General features: G+C 36.4%; 4 protein-coding genes and 2 long non-coding RNA genes across 13 annotated transcripts; all 6 read right to left on the minus strand.

The window, feature by feature from the left end:
* Window positions 1-2,537: 2,537 nt before the first annotated feature.
* Window positions 2,538-4,240, minus strand: LOC117618664. Of its 4 annotated transcripts, none has more exons than XR_004584481.1 (5): window positions 3,919-4,240; window positions 3,732-3,806; window positions 3,546-3,640; window positions 3,092-3,288; window positions 2,538-2,987 (listed from the first exon to the last, which is right to left on the minus strand). It is a non-coding gene; the product is annotated as an uncharacterized LOC117618664 (long non-coding RNA). The 4 variants fall into 4 exon arrangements; XR_004584483.1 differs by having other exon boundaries at window positions 3,732-3,811; XR_004584484.1 differs by having other exon boundaries at window positions 3,732-3,831.
* A 197-nt stretch (window positions 4,241-4,437) lies between these two features.
* Window positions 4,438-6,721, minus strand: LOC117618157 (putative disease resistance protein RGA3). Its single transcript, XM_034347767.1, has 2 exons — window positions 4,580-6,721; window positions 4,438-4,479 (listed from the first exon to the last, which is right to left on the minus strand). Exons 1-2 carry the CDS (start codon window positions 6,719-6,721, stop codon window positions 4,438-4,440), a joined length of 2,184 nt encoding a protein of 727 aa, XP_034203658.1.
* A 381-nt stretch (window positions 6,722-7,102) lies between these two features.
* On the minus strand, window positions 7,103-8,608 carry LOC117618665 (putative disease resistance protein RGA3). Its single transcript, XM_034348336.1, has 2 exons — window positions 7,230-8,608; window positions 7,103-7,183 (listed from the first exon to the last, which is right to left on the minus strand). Exon 1 carries the CDS (start codon window positions 8,447-8,449, stop codon window positions 7,241-7,243), a length of 1,209 nt encoding a protein of 402 aa, XP_034204227.1. The 5' UTR covers window positions 8,450-8,608; the 3' UTR covers window positions 7,103-7,183; window positions 7,230-7,240.
* Window positions 8,609-10,692: 2,084 nt separating this feature from the next.
* Window positions 10,693-11,271, minus strand: LOC117617949. Its single transcript, XR_004584460.1, has 2 exons — window positions 11,201-11,271; window positions 10,693-11,134 (listed from the first exon to the last, which is right to left on the minus strand). It is a non-coding gene; the product is annotated as an uncharacterized LOC117617949 (long non-coding RNA).
* A 2-nt stretch (window positions 11,272-11,273) lies between these two features.
* LOC117617948 (putative disease resistance protein RGA3) lies at window positions 11,274-17,626 on the minus strand. 5 transcript variants are annotated; one of them, XM_034347586.1, is made up of 6 exons: window positions 16,347-17,626; window positions 13,283-15,775; window positions 12,957-13,096; window positions 12,769-12,843; window positions 12,318-12,406; window positions 11,274-11,447 (listed from the first exon to the last, which is right to left on the minus strand). In XM_034347586.1, exons 1-2 carry the CDS (start codon window positions 17,484-17,486, stop codon window positions 14,501-14,503), a joined length of 2,415 nt encoding a protein of 804 aa, XP_034203477.1. In that variant the 5' UTR covers window positions 17,487-17,626; the 3' UTR covers window positions 11,274-11,447; window positions 12,318-12,406; window positions 12,769-12,843; window positions 12,957-13,096; window positions 13,283-14,500. The 5 variants fall into 5 exon arrangements, with proteins under 5 accessions (XP_034203477.1, XP_034203479.1, XP_034203475.1 ...); XM_034347588.1 differs by having other exon boundaries at window positions 12,769-12,848; XM_034347584.1 differs by lacking the exons at window positions 11,274-11,447; window positions 12,318-12,406 and adding an exon at window positions 12,551-12,645 and having other exon boundaries at window positions 12,957-13,077.
* LOC117618158 (putative disease resistance protein At4g19050) lies at window positions 11,315-14,450 on the minus strand. The gene is made up of 3 exons (XM_034347768.1): window positions 13,283-14,450; window positions 12,769-12,848; window positions 11,315-11,485 (listed from the first exon to the last, which is right to left on the minus strand). The coding sequence occupies exons 1-3, from the start codon at window positions 14,448-14,450 to the stop codon at window positions 11,315-11,317; spliced, it is 1,419 nt and encodes a 472-aa protein (XP_034203659.1).
* Window positions 17,627-17,844: the final 218 nt, after the last annotated feature.

Consider the following 17,844-nt stretch of genomic DNA (forward strand, 5'->3'; position numbering starts at 1 on the left):
GAAGAACTGATGAAATCCAAGTCTGCTCTACTATACGTGTAGTAGAGAGAACATTCTCATTAGCTCAGTGATTAGTACAATAACACACTCCTGGTGTGAGAAGAATATAACCGTTAGCATAGTACCAACTGGATGCAATTCATCAAAGCAATCTCAGGCATTCACTATCAAACCAATCAAGCTATGACACCTGGACTAAGTATAAAGAAATACAAATGAGCAGAAAAACAGAACTCTTAATCCTGAAATCAACTTAAGCACTTATAATTCAACATATCCACTAATTTTGCTTTCTTGGCTTCTTCTCCATCTCTCACGTGCTCTAGGTTATAGATAGATAATTGGCCTTTTAACAGGTTTAAGCCAGCCAACTCCTCTATTCCACGACCTGTCTCCTTACCCACAACAAAAAATTTTAATGTTCGGAGATTAGTCAAACGCCCTATCCCAGCTGGAAATTTCCTACCAATATCCTGATAAAAATAAACATGTCTCAAGTTTATCAAATCTTGCAGTTCCTTTGGATACTCTTCGAGCTTAGCCATGTACAGTCATAGTGTTTGTAGATTATAAAGCTTTCCAATGGATTTGGGTAATGCCTTGATCTTTGTATTGGAAACATCCAAATACCTCAAGTGTTTCAACATTTCAATTGAAATGGGCAACTCCTCAATATCAGCTTTAGATAAGTTTAAGACACGCAAACCTCTAAAGTTCGATAAGATATCACCAAGACCTTCAACATCCAAGAAAAGTGAGCGTAATTTATGAGCACTTCTTTCTGGAACTCTTTGCAGCACTGAGGTAGGAATATGTGTCATATGTCGAGTCTCATTGGAGTTATTGCTCTTCAGTTTTGACACATGTTCTGCGAGATCATGCACAAGGTCGTGCATCTTGCACATTATAATTCTACCATCATCATACTTTTTAACATCTTGAAAGAAAGAGTTGTGCTATAGAATATTAAAATATTCATTTCCTATATCCTCCATCTCTAGATTACGTCTGTTGGGAGGAGAAGGGTAAAGCAATCCTTGAGCCATCCAAAGGTTGATCAAGTCATTCTTTTCAATTTGAAAATCTTTGACAAACAATGAGCAATATGCAAAATATTGTTTTAAAGATGGTGATTTCAATTCATCAAAACTCAACTTCAAAACCGACAAGATTCTTTCTTCTCCTTCCGATAAATCCCATATTCTACTTTCTAGAATTCACCGTCACCGTATGAAATAAAGCAATGTTTTGTTACAAATTGAAACGAAACAAAATTATAAGACAGTGTTTTAGTTATAAATACAGTGGCATATAGTAAGTATTACGGTACAAAACTATAAGTTATAAGTAGAGAATCCGAATTTTTTCCAACTGAATTATTTGTTAACACGAAAATCGAACTTGAAATCTTAATCCTTTACCTCAATTGGGTCTAATTTAATGCTTATTCAATGGTGAAAACACTTCTTGCTACTATAATAAAACTACTATATTAGAGCCAAAACTCATGCCTTAGGCCATCTTCAGTTATAGGGCTAAATGTCGTCTAGGGCTAAATATTTAGCCATCCAAAATATTAATTTTTTAAAGATAGTATAGGGCTAAAATTTTTCATCTCCAGCCATGCAGGGTAATATTTTAGGGTCCTTTATATTTTATTATTTTGAGAAAAACTATGGTACAACACTCATACATTCCACAACTATGTATTGTTTAATTTAATTAAACTACTATTTAGAGACAATATTCCATGACCAATAATTTTTTATAATTTTTTTTTAAACAACACTTGAAAACATTTAAAAAGGTGACCACATTTATTTATTATTATTTTTTAAAAGGATGAGTTTCAATGGTCTGACCTCTAACTATCACGACCAGTAATTTTTTATAATTTTTTTACAAATTGAAAATATTTGAAAAGGTGATCACATTTTTTTTTTTTTTAAAAGGTTGGGTTTCAATAATCTGACTTCCAATGGTTATGACCAATAATTTTTTTAAAATAATGTTTCTTAAACAACACGAATTGAAAACATTTAAAAAGGCTTTTAAAAATATATCGATGAAGTCATTGCTTTTATTGTTGGCTGTTGGATATGCATTCGCACGAGATGATTCGTGTTGTTGCCGACACTTAATAATTTATCTTCTTCAAAAGCACACACATGAACCCTAAAGCTGGGCCAAATGTGACCCAGTTGGAGGGCAAAATGGCTAAATTTGGCCAAAATTTTGTTTAGCCCATGATTGGAGATGAGTTTTGTATTATTTTGTAGTTATATTTGGGATATATAGGGCTAAATGTAATCTAGAACTAAATATTTAGCCCTTCAAATGAAAGGATGGTATAGTTGTTTTGTCCATTTGTGATTAACAAATGGTCTTTGTATATATGTCACCCAAATACATAAACTAAATGCAAGGGAATTGTATCATAACTGGTTAAAAATATTTATTCATAAATTGAAGGTATTAAGTTTAATTACACTTTTTTTAGAATCGCTTTGTATTAAAAAAAATATATATACATGAACTAAATGAGCGGTTTATCACGAGGATCTTAATTATTATCAAATTCCTGAATTTTACAAGAAACTTACATTGTGAATTTACTTTAACCACCAGGACCTGCAACTAAATATAATCCCATCCCACCTTGCTGCTTGCCAATTCCAAACAATCAATTTCACATTTGAAAAATTTTCTCGTTATGGCCCTCAATTTCACTAATTAAGCGTATTATCTCAAAATTTACAACGAACAAATAAATTCCACTGGGGGTGTCCGAATGACTAAGCAGTACAGGAACAGAAATAGAAAAGCTTATGTGATTGCCATTTCAAGTTGCAACTGTTGTTACTCCGCCTTCCTCTCAATCTCTTCCAGTGCTTCCCACAATTTTGGGTCCTCAAAGTCTCTTCAATAACGAAGGCCACTACTGGCATTCCAGCTGCTACTCCAGCTTTCACCCCTGAAACAGAATCCTTAACAACCAAAAACAGAACACAGATGAGTGCAAGGCATATCAAAAACTTACTGGAGAATGCTGTTGTTAGTATTGCAAAGCACACAGTTCTGAGAGCCGAACCTCAAATGCGAAAGGGTCAGGAAATGGTTTCGCTCCATCACATTCATCTCCAACAACAACAAATTCAAAAAAATTCAAGAGCTCCACCATTTGGCCTTGGAGCATTTGTCCCTGCAGTCTGTATCAAGCCTTGATTTTCAATCCATTGGTGCAACTTGTGGAGGTCCTTAACAGGTTCTACTTGTTCAGATGCCAATCTAATCTCATTGGATAAGAGAAAATGAAACAGATTAAGCTATTTTTGAATACCTTCACAACACAAAAGCAACCAACAACCTTACTTTTTCTAGACAGAATCAATCCTATAAAGCTGTTAGAAAGGGAGAGGATCTAGAATTAACTAATAAATTGAAAGAAAAACAAAAACAAAAAAAGCAGTTCTCATGAATTACTGCACCCTAATATAATATCTGAGCATCATCTTCAAAACAGAAAACCATCTGGTGGAAAGTACCTGGACTCTGTTTGTTCCCATTATAAAAAACGCTCCTTCAGGTAACAAATAAAAAACCCACCTCGAAATTATGCCAAAATAACGATAGACCCTACCTGCAGAAGCAACATCATAGACAGAGAGTAAACTTATGAGAAAAAAGAACAACAGAGGCTATACAACGACATAATAATATGAATTCCACACCTGTAGGCTGTAGGCTGCAGGCTGTAGGCTGTAGGGAAGGGACACCTTTTCTTCAATCAACTCTCCACACCAACACTTGTCTCAAGGGAAAAAGAAATGACTTGAGTTGAATGCCAGAGGAAAAGAAAATGTGATATATGGGAGAAAAGAGTTTTATTCTTTTTAGAGAATGAAAAAAGAATGATACCTTTAGAAGCAGAGTCACTCACTAACTTGAGTTGAGGATCATTTTCTCAACAACAATTCACACCACTTTCAACTATTTCGCATTTCAGGATGATATTTTCTCAGACTATTGAATCTGGTAGCTACAACTGTATGTAGTCAACTAGAGATTTAAACATAAATATTAGAAATCATTATGTCGTAACGGGGAAAGAATTAGGATCATTATGTCATAACATTCACTGTATGTTATGAAAAAAAGAAGAAAAAAGAAACATAACAAATAATTAAGTTAAATGTACAATTGATTTAAGAGCCAAAAACAATAAAAGGAAAAGGAAAAACATACCCTCTAGTGGAATATGAGAAATCTTGGGCCACTCTGAGCCGTTCTCCTTGTTGCATCTCTCTTTTAGAAGGGGACAATCCAAAATGAATATGTATTTTAATTTGGTGAGACATTGCATAGCTTCTAGTGTAGGTAGATACATCATATTCTCGCAACAACATATATCCAAGTACTCAAGAGATGTAAGGTTTCTCAACCACTCTGGAAGAGCCTCCGTTCCGTCAAAGCATTGCACTTGGAGACATGTTAGAGAAGTCAAGTGTTGAATTTGTTCGGGCAGAGACTTGAGCTTAGGCCAACCCCATAACTTCAATGTTTCAAGTTGTGATGTAACCTGAAAAGCAGGGAATGAATCAAGCTCCTTCCAAAAGCCACCGATTTCCAATGTCTTCAAGTGGGTGAGGCAGGATGTTATTGCTAACCCATTGGGTAGACTTTTCAATCCATCGCAACAAAATATCTTCAATTCATGGAGGTTTGTGAGGTTGTCTAAACTTGGAATAGATTCTACATTCGGCAACTTGCTTATTTTCAACACCTCAAGAGAAGAACAGGATTCTAGCCTTATTGGCAAACTTGTCAATCCGGGGGAATCTGCAATTATCAATTCACGAAGGCATGTGAAGTCGAGTAAACTTGGAACAGACTCTGGTTTCCTGTTGCAACAAAATATAGACAACTTCCGGAGTGATGGGGGGCTGTGAATCAAAACGGATGTTAGCATATCACAATTTGATATTGCCAACTCCTGAAGAGAGATATAATAATCTAACCCACTCGGTAGACTTGACAACTCCTGACAGCCTGTAATCTCTAATTTGCAGAGGGATGGGAGGGCCTGTGTAACTGGAAGCAACTGTATACCATTGCAATTTTGTACAACCAGTTTCTTAAGAGATGTTGTGAGTAGCCCATCCGGCAAATAAGCAAGAATAGGACAATTGGAAATACGCACTGACTCAAGAAGTGCGCAAGAGCAAACTACATCAGGAGAAGCAATACGAGTTAGCTCTTGACAATCTCCTATCCCCAAGTATGTAAGATTCTTGTTGTTTTTTAGCATCCCTTCTGGCAGAGAAACAAGTCCGCTTATCTTCCTTATTGTGAGCGAAGTAAGAGTGGTCAGCTTATTGCTTATGTTTGCTATTGGCATGCCGCTAACCATGGAATGTATCTCCAACGTCTTGAGAGATGGGAAATGGCTAGGAGCACTTCTCAATTTATCACAATTCTTCAAAACCAGCTCCTCGAGGCATGGGAAGACCACTATCCCACTTTCTAGCCATTCAGTTAGGTTCCTAGCATTGTAAATCTTTAAACTTTTCAATACAGGAAACGAACTACTCATGATCCATGATGGACATTTATCGCCCATGAAGTTGAAAAATTCTAACAATTCTAGTTTACTAGGGTGTGGTTGAAGGCCTTCTAGTACCTCTTCATCATTGGTTATGCTTGACCTATCCTCTGCCCACTGAAACGTTAACTTGCTTATGTTTGTCTTCTTCACTAATTTTGCTTTCTTGGCTTCTTCTCCATCCCTCACGCGCTCTAGATTATTGATACATAATAGGCCTTTTAACAGGTTTAACCTAGCCAGCTCCTCTATTCCACGACCTGTCTCCTTACCCACCGTGAAATATTGTAATGTTCGGAGATTGGTCAATCGCCCCATCCCTGCGGGAAATTTCATACCATGCGGATAAAAATAAATATGTCTCAAGTTTATCAAATTTTGCAGTTCTTTTGGAAGCTCTTCAAGGTTGACCCCTTCCATTCTTAATGTTTGTAGATTATAAAGCTTTCCAATGGATTTGGGGAGTGCTTTGATCTTTGTATAGGAAACATCAAGATACCTCAAGTGTTTCAACTTTCCAATAGCAATTGGCAACTCCTTAATATCAGCTAGATATAAATTTAAGACACGCAAACCTCTAAAGTTCGGTAAGAAATCACCAAGAACTTCTACATTCCAGAAAAGTGAGCGCAATTTATGAGCACCTCTTTCTAGAACTCCTTGTAGCACTGAGGTAGGAATATGTGCCATATGTCGAGTCTCATTGGAGTCATTACTCTTCGTTTTTGACACAAGTTCTGCGAGATCATGCACAAGGTCGTGCATTTTGCAACTTGTAATATTACCATACCAATCCTTTTCAACGTCTTGAAAGAAAGAGTTGTTCAATAGAATATTAAAATATTCATTTCCTATATCCTCCATCTCTAGATTACGTCTGTTGGGAGGAGAAGGGTAAAGCAATCCTTGAGCCATCCAAAGTTGGATCAAGTCATCCTTTTCAATTCTGAAATCTTTGACAAACATTGAGCAATATGCAAAACACTGTTTCAAATATGGTGATTTCAATTTATCAAAACTCAACTTCAAAACTGACAAGATTCTTTCTTCTCCTTCTGGTAAATCCCATATTCTACTTTCTAGAATTGACCGCCATCCATCAATATCTTGAGAACGCATCATATTTCCCAAAACCTAGTGTACATGAGTTTGAATTTGTATTAAATGATAATGAAGTAAATTAACAATAATAACATTATAAAACGGATCCTTAAAATAGTCATCATGCACCCCTCACTTAATATATTCTCAGCATATGCAATCAGTATTCCTATTAGGTCAGTTTAGTACATAATTAATATAAAGCTACCATAAAATTTCAATATATTTGTTCCATATACAAAAGAAAAAAAAATGATATAGATCTAATACTAATGCATGCATAAATCATGAAATTTCACTTAGAACCCCTGAATTTTAGGATAATAACAGCTAGAGCCACATGTTTCATTTATTGCAATCACACCCCCTAAATCTAATTAGATTAAAGAAAAAAAACCCCAACAAAATCAGGCACTACCCCCAACCAAACCCTTCAGCCACAACCCCATCCAAGCCCATCCTCAATCCATCCCCAACTAACCTCCCCGACCAAAAATCCCACCCAACCATTCCGGCGTACCACCAAGCTCTTGTGGGTTAGAGGTTTATAAATGAAGAACAGAAAAGAACAAGAAGAATGCATGCAAAAAGTACTTCAACACATACCTTTGCCACTAATGGTACACCTGCACACGTTTTGGCAATCTCCCTTCCGATTCTCTCTTGATCTTCAGTCAAAACAACACTCGTATCTAGAAACGCTTTATACTTCAATATGCACCAGCATTGATCCTCCGATAATTTTCCCAGAACACATGTAGGAAGTGTTTGTACAATTGATGAAACACTCACATTGCGAGTAGTGACAAGGATTTTGCTTGCTTTAGTGCTTGTAGCATTCAACAAGCAACTCATCAAATCGTCCCATTTGTTACGATCGTCGTTCCAAACATCGTCAAGCACGAGAAGATATGTCTTCCCTTTCAAATCTTCTTGCAGGTTTTCACATATTGTTGCTTTACCCTTTATCCCAGCTTTCTCTGGTTTAAGACATTCCAAGATCTCGCTTAAAATCTTTTTGACTTCAAAAGGAGTAGATACACATACCCATATTTTTTGATCGAAGTGTCTACCTATCTCAGGATTATTATATACGGATTTAGCCAAAGTTGTCTTGCCCAAGCCTCCCATCCCCACAATGGCCATAACAGAAAGACAATTCTCTTGGTTCTTGCCAGAGTTGATCAGGGTTGTAACTATGTCCGACGCAACCTCCTTCCTTCCAACAATGTACTTTTCATCTTGATCAAAGTTTGAGACGGTTTCCCTGTCAAGTCCTCCAATATCATGAGATGTTGCATTGACCAATGTTGACCTATCAACCAGTCCAATACTAGCTGCCTCATTCTTCAGGTTTGCCAAAGATGCATTGATGTTTTTAATTTTATGTGCCATTTTGCGACGAAATGCAATGGGATTGTGGCGTGAAAAGAAGTTGAGCACCTTTTTCTTGATCTGGTTTTGGATCTCCACTTTCCGCCGGAGAAGTTCGTATTCATATTCATCCAACACATCATCAGCTTCATGAGCTATGCCTTCCAGATCCTTCACCCACATCTCCACCCTCTCACCCCGAACTTGTAAATGTTGTGCATCTCTTAGCATGGCTTCCAACTTGAATAATGAGTCTCGTAGAGTTGTTAGCTCTCCTTTGAATCCCCAGAGAAGATTGAGTTCTTGCTCTGCAAGTGAAGCCACCCTCGTCAGAATTCCCTCAGCACCAAAAGTAAGAAACTCTGCAGCCATATTTTCTTTCAGTGTTGCTCAAGACAGAGAGCAGAATGCTTAGTTTGGGTTAGAAAAGTAGAGCAAAATTGAGGACGCAATGTATCTTTGAGAAGGTTGTGAGGGATTTGTAGACAAGAAGGTGCGCATATGGCTGGCGTAAAAAGCTATAATAATTGAGGAGAGCACCAAGTGCTGTCGGTTGGATTATCAGGGTTGTTTGGAATACTTTTGAAAAAATAATAATGAGAATCGGCACCAAGTCATTCTTTATCCCACTCCAGTCCAAAACCAAAAAGTCACAAGAAATTAAAAAATTTATAATGACGACGTGGCGGGGACCTCGGATTTGATGAGACATTAGGCTACTGCTAATTACTTTTCTTGTGTCCGTAGACGCTTTTTGATTAATCGATGACATTGTCGTTGTTGAGAAATAATCAAAGAAAGTTGTTAATAGCTCATCAAATTTGCACGTCATTAGGTTCCATGAGGAGCGCCTTGCCCTTAAACAATTATTAAAAGATGCTAAGTGCTTAATAATCTTTTTGAAGCAGTCAAAGTTGGACAAACATTATTTTAACTCTATGTTCAAGAGGGCCTTGGACAATTATTTTGAATTTCGATTCTTGAATAAAATTTTAATGCAAAGTCCTTTATAATGAATACACGTCAACGTATGAAATAAAGCAATGTTATGTTACAAATTGAAACGAAACAAAATTATAAGACAGTGTTTTAGTTATAAATACAGTGGCATATAGTAAGTATTACGGTACAAAACTATAAGTTATAAGTAGAGAATCCGAATTTTTTCCAACTGAATTATTTGTTAACACGAAAATCGAACTTGGAATCTTTATCCTTTACCTCAATTGGGTCTAATTTAATGCTTATTCAATGGTGAAAACACTTCTTGCTACTATAATAATACTACTATATTAGAGCCAAGACTCATGCCTTAGGCTATCTTCAGTTATAGGGCTAAATGTCGTCTAGGGCTAAATATTTAGCCCTCCAAAATATTAATTTTTTAAAGATAGTATAGGGCTAAATTTTTTCATCTCCAGCCATGCAGGGTAATATTTTAGGGTCCTTTATATTTTATTATTTTGAGAAAAACTATGGTACAACACTCATGCATTCCACAACTATGTATTGTTTAATTTAATTAAACTACTATTTAGAGACAATATTCCATGACCAATAATTTTTTATAATTTTTTTTTAAACAACACTTGAAAACATTTAAAAAGGTGAACACATTTATTTATTATTATTTTTTAAAAGGATGAGTTTCAATGGTCTGACCTCCAACGATCATGACCAGTAATTTTTTATAATTTTTTTACAAATTGAAAATATTTGAAAAGGTGATCACATTTTTAAAAAAAAAGAAAAAAAGATTGGGTTTCAATAGTCTGACTTCCAATGGTCATGACCAATAATTTTTTTAAATAAATGTTTCTTAAACAACACGAATTGAAAACATTTAAAAAGGCTTTTAAAAATATATCGATAAAGTCATCATTTTTATTGTTGGCTGTTGGATATGCATTTGCACGAGATGATTCGTGTTGTTGCCCACACTTAATAATTTATCTTCTTCAAAAGCACACATGAACCCTAAAGCTGGGCCAAATGTGACCCAGTTGGAGGGCAAAATGGCTAAATTTGGCCAAAATTTTGTTTTGCCCATGATTGGAGATGAGTTTTGCATTATTTTGTAGCTATATTTGGGATATATAGGGCTAAATGTAATCCATGAATAAATATTTAGCCCTCCAAAATATTAATTTTTTAAAAATAGTACAGGGATAAATTGAGATACTTAAATACAAATCGAATCTAAATTTAAAAACTAATAAAACGATTAATCCTAATAATAAATTAGGAGAGCGCCAAGTGCTGTCCGTTGGGCTACTGATCCCACGATGATTGTGTGGAATTATTGCATGTAATAATTGTGTGTGGAATACTTTTGAAAAAAAAAAAAAAAAATTGTGCATGGAATAATTGTGGATAGATATCCTTGTGCTTAGATTCTGGATAAGGTTGTGGACGGGCTTAAAATGAAAGGATGGTATAGTTGTTTTGTCCATTTGTGATTAACAAATGTTCTTTGTATATTGTCATCCAAATACATAAACTAAATGCAAGGGAATTGTATCATAACTGGTTAAAAATATCTATTCATAAATTGAAGGTATTAAGTTTAATTATACTTTTTTTAGAATCGCTTTGTATTTAAAAAAAAAAATACATGAACTAAATGAATGGTTTATCACGAGGATCTTAATTATGATCAAATTCCCGAATTTTACAGGAAACTTACATTGTGAATTTACTTTAACCACCAGGACCTACAACTAAGTATAATCTCATCCCACCTTGCTGCTTGCCAATTCCAAACAATCAATTTCACATCTGTAAAATTTTCTCGTTATGGCCCTCAATTTCACTAATTAAGCGTATTATCTCAAAATTTACAACGAACAAATAAATTCCACTGGGGGTGTCCGAATGACTAAGCAGTACAGGAACAGAAATAGAAAAGCTTATGTGATTGCCATTTCAAGTTGCAACTGTTGTTACTCCGCCTTCCTCTCAATCTCTTCCAGTGCTTCCCACAATTTTGGGTCCTCAAAGTCTCTTCAATAACGAAGGCCACTACTGGCATTCCAGCTGCTACTCCAGCTTTCACCCCTGAAACAGAATCCTTAACAACCAAAAACAGAACACAGATGAGTGCAAGGCATATCAAAAACTTACTGGAGAATGCTGTTGTTAGTATTGCAAAGCACACAGTTCTGAGAGCCGAACCTCAAATGCCAAAGGGTCAGAAATGGTTTCGCTCCATCACATTCATCTCCAACAACAACAAATTCAAAAAAATTCAAGAGCTCCACCATTTGGCCTTGGAGCATTTGTCCCTGCAGTCTGTATCAAGCCTTGATTTTCAATCCATTGGTGCAACTTGTGGAGGTCCTTAACAGGTTCTACTTGTTCAGATGCCAATCTAATCTCATTGGATAAGAGAAAATGAAACAGATTAAGCTGATAAGAAAAGCATATAATTGATATAATTGAAAAGCATTTTTTTTTTTTCCCCCAAAAACTGATACCACATTATGTCCAAATCAATGGGGTATGTGATTAATCTACTGATAAGAAAAGACGACCCCCTGTTATTAATACCACATTATGTCCAAATCAATGGGGTGTGTGATTAATCTAAAACGTCACAAATTTTGTCTAGCTTAAAACAAAATAAAAAAGCTTCTGATTTTGTTGCATAGCAGTTTACTTGAGTTGCACATTCTAAAACAAGAAATTCTTAGCAATCTGATGTGTAACATAAATACGAAATACGTAAAAAATTAAAAATAAGAATAAAAAGAGTTGATTTTTCCACTTCTCTTTTGTTCACTTGGATGCTGATTCTTGGATTTACACTTTTAAAAAAACAAAATTGAAGTGGACAAAAAGGGAGTGCGAAAATCAGCAGCCAAAAAAAGGGAAAGAGAGTGGAGCAATGGGATAGGATGCTGGTTCTTGGGTTGTTGGGCTTGGTGCTTTAAATGTTAGGAAGCTCACACCCATGTTAAATTTTAAATAAATTTTTAGTTTTCTTTGGACACAGAATTTGACAAATTAAAATACAATATATAATGAATGTTTCCATTACTAATATGAAAATTCCACACTTATTAGGCTTTATAGGTTCCTTAAAAATTAGTGTTAGTCATAGTGGACCGGTGATCTGTTTCTTTGATCGGGCCTGAATTTCACATACGTAAAAGATGTTCCATAACAGCAAGCCTAAAGAGGAAACAAATTTGTGTATTCTTTTTCCTTAAAATTTAAAAATACAGAGTGGAACGTATACCTGTAGAAATTGGAGAGCTTTTGAATACCTTCACAACACAAGAGCAACCAACAACCTTACTTTTTCTAGAAAGAATCAATCCTATAAAGCTGTTAGAAAGGGAGAGGATCTAGAATTAAATAATAAATTGAAAGAAAAACAAGAACAAAAAAAGCAGTTCTCATGAATTACTGCACCCTAATATAATATATGAGCATCATCTTCAACACAGAAAACCATCTGGTGGAAAGTACCTAGACTCTGTTTGCTCCCATTACAAAAAATGCTCCTTCAGGTAACAAATGAAAAACCCACCTCCAAATTATGCCAAAATAACAATAGACCCTACCTGCAGAAGCAACATCATAGACAGAGAGTAAACTTATGAGAAAAAAGAACAACAGAGGCTAGGGAGTTGCTTGTATCAAATACTAATTATAAATACAACGACATAATAATATGAATTCCACACCTGTAGGCTGTAGGCTGTAGGCTGTAGGCTGTGGGGAAGGGACACCTTTTCTTCAATCAACTCTCCACACCAACACTTGTCTAAAGGGAAAAAGCAACTGACTTGAGTTGAATGCCAGAGCAAAAGAAAATGTGATATATGGGAAAAAAGAGTTCTATTCTTTTTAGAGAATGAAAAAAGAATGATACCTTTAGAAGCAGAGTCACTCACTAACTTGAGTTGAGGATCATTTTCTCAACAACAATTCACACCACTTTCAACTATTTCGCATTTCAGGATGATACTTTCTCAGACTATTGAATCCGGTAGCTAAACGGTATGAGGTCAACTAGAGATTTAAACATAAATATTAGAAATCATTATGTCGTAACGGGGAAAGAATTAGGATCATTATGTCATAACATTCACTGTATGTTATGAAAAAAAGAAGAAAAAAGAAACATAACAAATAATTAAGTTAAATGTACAATTGATTTAAGAGCCAAAAACAATAAAAGGAAAAGGAAAAACATACCCTCTATTAGTGGAATATGAGAAATCTTGGGCCACTCTGAGCCGTTCTCCTTGTTGCATCTCTCTTTTAGAAGGGGACAAGCCAAAATGAATATGCGTTTTAATTTGGTGAGACATTGCATAGCTTCTAGTGTAGGTAGATACATCATATTCTTGCAACCACGTATATCCAAGTACTTAAGAGATGTAAGGTTTCTCAACCACTCTGGAAGAGCCTCCATTCCGTCAAAAGATTCCACTTCGAGACATGTTAGAGAAGTCAAGTGTTGAATTTGTTCGGGCAGAGACTTGAGCTTAGGCCAACCCCATAACTTCAATGTTTCAAGTTGTGATGTAACCTGAAAAGCAGGGAATGAATCAAGCTCCTTCCAAAAGCCACCGATTTCCAATGTCTTCAAGTGGGTGAGGCAGGATGTTATTGCTAACCCATTGGGTAGACTTTTCAATCCATCGCAACAAAATATCTTCAATTCATGGAGGTTTGTGAGGTTGTCTAAACTTGGAATAGATTCTACATTCGGCAACTTGCTTATTTTCAACACCTCAAGAGAAGAACAGGATTCTAGCCTTATTGGCAAACTTGTCAATCCGGGGGAATCTGCAATTATCAATTCACGAAGGCATGTGAAGTCGAGTAAACTTGGAACAGACTCTGGTTTCCTGTTGCAACAAAATATAGACAACTTCCGGAGTGATGGGGGGCTGTGAATCAAAACGGATGTTAGCATATCACAATTTGATATTGCCAACTCCTGAAGAGAGATATAATAATCTAACCCACTCGGTAGACTTGACAACTCCTGACAGCCTGTAATCTCTAATTTGCAGAGGGATGGGAGGGCCTGTGTAACTGGAAGCAACTGTATACCATTGCAATTTTGTACAACCAGTTTCTTAAGAGATGTTGTGAGTAGCCCATCCGGCAAATAAGCAAGAATAGGACAATTGGAAATACGCACTGACTCAAGAAGTGCGCAAGAGCAAACTACATCAGGAGAAGCAATACGAGTTAGCTCTTGACAATCTCCTATCCCCAAGTATGTAAGATTCTTGTTGTTTTTTAGCATCCCTTCTGGCAGAGAAACAAGTCCGCTTATCTTCCTTATTGTGAGCGAAGTAAGAGTGGTCAGCTTATTGCTTATGTTTGCTATTGGCATGCCGCTACCCATGGAATGTATCTTCAACGTCTTGAGAGATGGGAAATGGCTAGGAGCACTTCTCAATTTATCACAATTCTCAAAACCAGCTCCTCGAGGCAAGGAAAGACCACTATCCCACTTTCTAGCCATTCAGTTAGGTTCCTAGCATTGTAAATCTTTAACCTTTTCAATACAGGAAACGAACTACTCATGATCCATGATGGACATTTATCGCCCATGAAGTTGAAAAATTCTAAAAATTCTAGTTTACTAGGGTGTGGTTGAAGGCCTTCTAGTACCTCTTCATCATTGGTTATGCTTGACCTATCCCCTGCCCACTGAAACTTTAACTTGCTTATGTTTGTCTTCTTCACTAATTTTGCTTTCATGGCTTCTTCTCCATCCCTCACGCGCTCTAGATTATAGATACATAATAGGCCTTTTAACAGGTTTAACCTAGCCAGCTCCTCTATTCCACGACCTGTCTCCTTACCCACCGTGAAATATTGTAATGTTCGGAGATTGGTCAATCGCCCCATCCCTGCGGGAAATTTCATACCATGCGGATAAAAATAAATATGTCTCAAGTTTATCAAATTTTGCAGTTCTTTTGGAAACTCTTCAAGGTTGCCCCCTTCCATTCTTAATGTTTGTAGATTATAAAGCTTTCCAATGGATTTGGGGAGTGCTTTGATCTTTGTATAGGAAACATCCAGATATCTCAAGTGTTTCAGCTTTCCAATAGCAATTGGCAACTCCTCAATATCAGCTTCATATAATTTTAAGACACGCAAACCTCTAAAGTTCAGTAAGAAATCACCAAGAACTTCTACATTCAAGAAAAGTGAGCGCAATTTATGAGCACCTCTTTCTAGAACTCCTTGTAGCACTGAGGTAGGAATATGTGCCATATGTCGAGTCTCATTGGAGTCATTACTCTTCGTTTTTGACACAAGTTCTGCGAGATCATGCACAAGGTCGTGCATTTTGCAACTTGTAATATTACCATACCAATCCTTTTCAACGTCTTGAAAGAAAGAGTTGTTCAATAGAATATTAAAATATTCATTTCCTATATCCTCCATCTCTAGATTACGTCTGTTGGGAGGAGAAGGGTAAAGCAATCCTTGAGCCATCCAAAGTTGGATCAAGTCATCCTTTTCAATTTCGAAATCTTTGACAAACATTGAGCAATATGCAAAACATTGTTTCAAATATGGTGATTTCAATTTATCAAAACTCAACTTCAAAACTGACAAGATTCTTTCTTCTCCTTCTGGTAAATCCCATATTCTACTTTCTAGAATTGACCGCCATCCATCAATATCTTGAGAACGCATCATATTTCCCAAAACCTAGTGTACATGAGTTTGAATTTGTATTAAATGATAATGAAGTAAATTAACAATAATAACATTATAAAACGGATCCTTAAAATAGTCATCATGCACCCCTCACTTAATATATTCTCAGCATATGCAATCAGTATTCCTATTAGGTCAGTTTAGTACATAATTAATATAAAGCTACCATAAAATTTCAATATATTTGTTCCATATACAAAAGAAAAAAAATGATATAGATCTAATACTAATGCATGCATAAATCATGAAATTTTACTTAGAACCCCTGAATTTTAGCATAATTACAGCTAGAGCCACATGTTTCATTTATTGCAATCACACCCCCTAAATCTAATTAGATTAAAGAAAAAACCCCCAACAAAATCAGGCACTACCCCCAACCAAACCCTTCAGCCACAACCCCATCCAAGCCCATCCTCAATCCATCCCCACCTAACCTCCCCGACCAAAAATCCCACCCAACCACCCCGGCGTACCACCAAGCTCTTGTGGGTTAGAGGTTTATAAATGAAGAACAGAAAAGAACAAGAAGAATGCATGCAAAAAGTACTTCAACACATACCTTTGCCACTAATGGTACACCTGCACACGTTTTGGCAATCTCCCTTCCGATTCTCTCTTGATCTTCAGTCAAAACAACACTCGTATCTAGAAACGCTTTATACTTCAATATGCACCAGCATTCATCCTCCGATAATTTTCCCAGAACACATGTAGGAAGTGTTTGTACAATTGATGAAACACTCACATTGCGAGTAGTGACAAGGATTTTGCTTGCTTTAGTGCTTGTAGCATTCAACAAGCAACTCATCAAATCGTCCCATTTGTTACGATCGTCGTTCCAAACATCGTCAAGCACGAGAAGATATGTCTTCCCTTTCAAATCTTCTTGCAGGTTTTCACATATTGTTGCTTTACCCTTTATCCCAGCTTTCTCTGGTTTAAGACATTCCAAGATCTCGCTTAAAATCTTTTTGACTTCAAAAGGAGCAGATACACATACCCATATTTTTTGATCGAAGTGTCTACCTATCTCAGGATTATTATATACGGATTTAGCCAAAGTTGTCTTGCCCAAGCCTCCCATCCCCACAATGGCCATAACAGAAAGACAATTCTCTTGGTTCTTGCCAGAGTTGATCAGGGTTGTAACTATGTCCGACGCAACCTCCTTCCTTCCAACAATGTACTTTTCATCTTGATCAAAGTTTGAGACGGTTTCCCTGTCAAGTCCTCCAATATCATGAGATGTTGCATTGACCAATGTTGACCTATCAACCAGTCCTATACTAGCTGCCTCATTCTTCAGGTTTGCCAAAGATGCATTGATGTTTTTAATTTTATGTGCCATTTTGCGACGAAATGCAATGGGATTGTGGCGTGAAAAGAAGTTGAGCACCTTTTTCTTGATCTGGTTTTGGATCTCCACTTTCCGCCGGAGAAGTTCATATTCATATTCATCCAACACATCATCAGCTTCATGAGCTATGCCTTCCAGATCCTTCACCCACATCTCCACCCTCTCACCCCGAACTTGTAAATGTTGTGCATCTCTGAGCATAGCTTCCAACTTGAATAATGAGTCTCGTAGAGTTGTTAGCTCTCCTTTGAATCCCCAGAGAAGACTGAGTTCTTGCTCTGCAAGTGAAGCCACCCTCGTCAGAATTCCCTCAGCACCAAAAGTAAGAAACTCTGCAGCCATATTTTCTTTCAGTGTTGCTCAAAACTGAGAACGGAATGCTTAGTTTGGGTTAGAAAGGTAGAGTAAGATTGTATCTCTGAAAAGGTTGTGAGGGATTTTTGGACGGAAACGCGTGTGATTGGAGGAACTTATACAGAAATGTCATATGGCTGGCGTCAAAAGCTAACAATAATTTTATGGAATTATTGCATGTAATAAATGTGGATTGAATACTTTTTAAAAAAGGCTTTTTATCACAAATGGTCCTTCAGGTTTATAAAATTATCACAAATCGTCCTTCAAGTTTTTTTGTGACACTAATAGTCCTTCAGGTTATCATTTACCCATCAAAATGGTCATTCTGTCAGTTTCTGTCAAA

This window comes from Prunus dulcis, chromosome 2 (assembly GCF_902201215.1).
Source record: "Prunus dulcis chromosome 2, ALMONDv2, whole genome shotgun sequence".
NCBI lineage: Eukaryota > Viridiplantae > Streptophyta > Magnoliopsida > Rosales > Rosaceae > Prunus > Prunus dulcis.